Source organism: Gadus morhua, chromosome 4, assembly GCF_902167405.1.
Source record: "Gadus morhua chromosome 4, gadMor3.0, whole genome shotgun sequence".
In the NCBI taxonomy this organism is placed as follows: Eukaryota; Metazoa; Chordata; class Actinopteri; order Gadiformes; family Gadidae; genus Gadus; species Gadus morhua.
In genome coordinates, this window is record NC_044051.1 from 8,722,059 (window position 1) to 8,727,058 (window position 5,000).

At 43.8% G+C, this 5,000-nt stretch overlaps 1 protein-coding gene across 3 annotated transcripts in view; it reads right to left on the minus strand.

Moving 5' to 3' along the window:
* Positions 1–5,000, minus strand: part of mef2ca (myocyte enhancer factor 2ca) — a 20,519-nt gene that overhangs the window by 13,941 nt on the left and 1,578 nt on the right. For 2 of the 3 annotated variants that reach the window (XM_030353997.1, XM_030353999.1), the window contains exons 2-3: positions 4,220–4,544; positions 470–636 (exon numbers count right to left, since the gene is read on the minus strand). In XM_030353997.1, the coding sequence (XP_030209857.1) occupies positions 470–523 (54 nt within the window). In that variant the 5' untranslated portion in view covers positions 524–636; positions 4,220–4,544. Of the gene's footprint in view, positions 1–469; positions 637–3,748; positions 4,169–4,219; positions 4,545–5,000 lie in introns of those variants that run through there. The other variant, XM_030353998.1, reaches the window with a different exon arrangement.

Consider the following 5,000-nt stretch of genomic DNA (forward strand, 5'->3'; position numbering starts at 1 on the left):
TTCTGAACTGAACTGATTAGATCGATTACACCTTGGTCAACAACAAAAAAATTCCAGTTGTCATGACAGTTCATCAACTGATATAAACACACACTGCCACAAAGAGCTTGTGACAATCTCGTGAGGGCATGCTATCAGACTGTTATCAGAACCAGTGAGCAGCAGAAACAATTTAGCGGCTACATGTTAGCATCCCTGTGTAAGCGGCTACATGTTTTCATCCATGTGTTGTAAGTAACGTCTTAGTGGTTAGGTTACCTGTTAGCATCCATGTGTTAACGGTAACATGTTGGCATCCATGTGTTAGATTCAAGGTTTTGACGACTGCATGATAGCATCGACGTCTTAACTGCTACATGTTATCTTCCATGTGATAGGGGCTACATGTGACCCAACATCTAGCAGTTACACGTTAGTGGCTACGAGTTAGCGGCTACGAGTTAGCAGCTACATTTAAGCGTGTTTGTACCTGTCGGTTGCGTTCATCCATGATCCGTGCTATCTGAATCTTCTTTCTCCCCATCTTTGCGTTTTCTTGTCGTGTCTTATCTCTTAGAAGTTTTTCTTCTTATTCACATCCAGATCCTTTCGGAATACTCTTATTCACTCTTCTATCACGTCACAATTCTTGAGTTCCTTTGAGAAATTAGAAAGACAAGTCACAGTTAAAAACAGAATGTCATCCATATCATTCTCCATTGATTGTCTATCGTAGTGCTTATCTTACAATGTCATTGTGTCACTGACCTCAACTATCTGGCCTCCAATCCCTACACAAAAAGCCTCTCCCCACTCCCTTAAGGTACTTCAAGGTACTACCCACTTGGGCCTCGTCCAAAAATACAATTGTGATGAAAAGACATTGTTATGAAAACAATGAAAACACTAAATGTTTTCTTAGTAATAGAACGAAAGTATGTGTCACCACAGTGCTGTGGTATCACTGTTCGCATCTTTTCCTTCTTATTATTAATTGAGAACAACAATCTAACAGGTCTAGACTTACATGCGTACTTGCATAGATAGGCGGACACAGTAGCCGAAACCACTAGCCAACCACCATTACCACTACCTTATTTGTGAGCATTATTTTGTAACTATCTAAGCTCGGTGAGCATTAAATGATAACAGAAGAATCCACTGAAACGTTTGTTGAAAACCTTACTGCTAGACACATGGACAATGAAAATAACAGCCCATACACACGTGAATGATCCTCGACTTCCTGTGCTCCCTGCAGCTAGATCCTTAATCCAGCCCAGTCCAGCACAGTCTGGTCTTAACGGTTCACCCCTAGCCAGCCAAACAAACATCCCATGTGGCTCTCTCGCCATCCTGCTTCTATCTTGCTTCTATCTTGGTTCTAAACTCTAGCTTGGTGGGGGGAACTGAATGTGGAATTCCGCATTCAGTTCACACAGCTCGTGTTTAGAACCAAGATGGTCACCAGGTCAATAAGGCCCAATCCCAGTCGTGATTCCCTTCACAACAAGGTCTGAACGGGATGAGATGAACATGGAACACCAGCGGACCAATACAGTCTAGAATGACCGTCGGCAAGTGGGGACAAAGGTTAAAAGATCTAGGTTGTTTGTCTGTAAACGTCCAGCGAGAGAGACTAAGTCATCCCAACCTTCACCTTGCTTCTAATAGGATCTGGACGGAAACACACACATGCATGGCATGCACACACACACACACACACACACACACACATAGACACACACAAACACATAAATACAAACACATGCACACACAACCAACCCTGCATTTCTAAACAGACACTCAAACAGGAATGCGTCACTGCTAGGAAAGTGGAGGAAGGGAAAATAAAATATTTGAAAGATGGACAAAGATCAACTCCACACGATTCGCCGTTTAACAGGAGTGACAAGAAGTTGAATCTGTGATCATTGGCTGATGCATTTATCTCAGCGCTCCCACACACCCACACTACAAACTTGCTGCTGCTATTTTTAGACGCCACGTAAACCAAAAAAGGACACAGAGAAAAAAAAAAAAAAGAAACATAAATGAGAGTGAACTCTTTACCCCAAACAACAAGAGGACTGGTTTCCAGTTTGGCAAATGAAAAGGCATGGGAGCCAGATTGGGAGAGATGCGTCCTCATTTGTCCTCAATTAGTATAGTTGGTTCTCATTTGTCTATTCTCTTCCACGCACCCTCCATCTTTTCTCTCTCTCTCTCACGCTGTTTATATCTTTCTCTCCTTTTTAACTTTCACTGTCGCTCACTCTCTCCATATTTGTGTCTGCCTCTCTCTCTCTCTCTTTATCTCTCCATCGTTGTCTCTTGCTGTCTCTCTCTCTCTCTCTCTCTCTCTCTCTCTCTCTCTCTCTCTCTCTCTCTCTCTCTCTCTCTCTCTCTCTCTCTCTCTCTCTCTCTCTCTCTCTCTCTCTCTCTCTCTCTCTCTCTCTCTCCTCTTTCCAATTAAAAATATTCCTAAAGAAAAGTCCTACCATTAAACTTTGCGGAAAATGTACGCTTTTGGTTGTTGTTGTTTGGTGTCCGCCCAAACACACACACACACACACACACACACACTGAAAGACACACACACAGCATGCAAGTGAGTGCGCACACACTGTGTGTTGTTGTGTCTCTGCGTGTGTCTACAGAGTGCGGCCGTACATGCCAGCGGAGCGACATGTGGCACTGCCCTTGTAGTACTTGGCAGGGCACTGGTGCGGAAGAGAGCGCCAGGGTGTGTGGGAGAGCAGATATATAAATATATAACTATAATTATAAATATATCCATCCCAACCCCCAATACAGTAATACACACACATTATATTGGGATATTAAATGAAACCCCCCCCATTAGTTTCAGGATAATCCAACAGTGAAACCAGTGTTTGGAAGTCAATAAGATACATGAGTAGTCTGATTATGCTACAGTACGGTTAGACACTCTAAACAAAGACGGACAGTGTCTGAGCTCTTTCGCACCACAGGCGATGAAGAAGTAGGGTGATATTGCATTGTAAAGCTCTAATAGCATATCATATGAGCGCAGTATCCCAGGTTAGACAGTAGCTTAAAGTAATGTTGCAGGTTGTAAAATTCCATCAGATATTGGCCCTGATGAGCTGTATCCTTTAACTCATGGTTTATTGCCCCCACATGGAGTATAACAAATCGAAACTAAAACCACCCTATAATAATCTTACAGTTGTATAGTCCAATAGGTGTTAAGACACCGCTGTGATATGATAGTGTCGTACACTAGAGTCTGTTTGGGTTTAAAAGCCTACCAAGTTGGCATGACAGGAAACTATATAATGGATTCCTCGTCTGCCACATTTCATGGTCTAACATGAATGGGCCTCATCCGGAGGAACAGTTTAAGACATTGAGGTGTGGGTTAACAGAAGTCCTACATGACAGATGGCTTTGTAAAATAGTCAATGAGCTTATTCAAAAACGAGGCAGGAAAAGCAAAACTGACATGTAACTTTAGGATAGGTAAGGCAAAACCGTTCACAACTCACAACTTCTGAAACGGCAGGGGTTGTTAAGAACCATAAGCACCTGAAATAAGAAGGACTTTGTAATAAACAAAATGCCGGGTCTAGGGGTTTCCCCCGGAAAAAGCAAAAACTTTTCCATGAAAAGGTCCTTTTAGAGAACATTAACAGCCTACATGTCCATGTTGTGTGCAGCAGCAGCATAACCCTGGCTGTGATGTCACGTTATGGCTTATTCAACTCTGTCCGCTTTATCTTACCGAGAAGTTCACATCTGCTCCGGTCCACATGTGGCCGTGACAGCGTAGTCCACCACAGATCGCATTGGTCTCGGCCGAAGTTGATGAATAATTTTTACAATGACTGATCCCCACGAATTCCTTTTTAAAAGACGAACCTCTGGCCCGACACGTATAAAAATAACAACCCCCAAAAAACGACCTGACTTCACTCAATGGATCTCACTGGTAGACGGACATGTCGGACATTTGTAACGGGACTATGAGGTCTGGTGGACTGGACGGCGTGACTCGGAGTGACCGAGGTGGAGGAGGAGGATTACACACTGATCCAGCTCTGCCCGTTCTTTGGCTTTGGACGAAACTTCAAGAAGTCAACACCACTAACCCCTTAACCCCTGGCGATTATCACACGCGGGGTTTAAAATCAAAAAGCACACACCATTGCTGTCAATATATAATGGCTATAGAAGTCAAGTTACTTCAACTTACCAACTCTTCAATCAATCAATTCTTCAGATCCTTGTCATCAAACCCAACTCAATTCGGTTCTGTCTTCTTGTCTGCTCATTATCCGGGTTCAGAGTTTGAGTCTCTCTCTCTCTCTCTCTCTCTCTCTCTCTCTGGCTGGTTCCTCAGGAACACCCAGCTGCTCTCGGGCTCAGGCCGGTCGCACCTAGAGGGGAGACGGGTGAAGAAGTGCAGGCGTCCAGCGGTCAACCGTTCAGCGGCATCGTCAAGATGGCTCGTCCAGCGGTTTTCAGTTTCTTCTCGATGATCCTGGAGCACCCGGCTCTCGGGAGGGTTTCTCAAGCACCTGGAAGTCAACCAAGGAACGGGCATCAAAGTTGCGTTTTCGCGCGCGATTCAGATCAAGTTAATAATGTGCTAGGCATGTTTGACCACGATTAACGTCACCGGATCATCCCGTCACATGTACACTACGAAAGGGGAGTGAAGTGTGAGAGCCGCCTGAATTCTATTGACCGCCCATCGGATCAATACATTCAACCCCTTTTCAAAACGCTCATCACGACTCTCTTCATATTATGGTTGGGAATTCCTGAATGTTCACAAAGTTCGTGGGTGCCTTACAGTGGAGACTTTGAAAAGTGCAACTCAACTCTCAAGTCATTTTCTCTGTTGTTAAATTTTTAGGAAGAATCATGAAGATAAATGTAGCCTATAGTGGGCTTTGTGTATAGGTATTAAGTTATTGAAACAGATCTAGGATTCGCTTTGAGGGAGTCCATTGAATAATTTCTCATTTCTT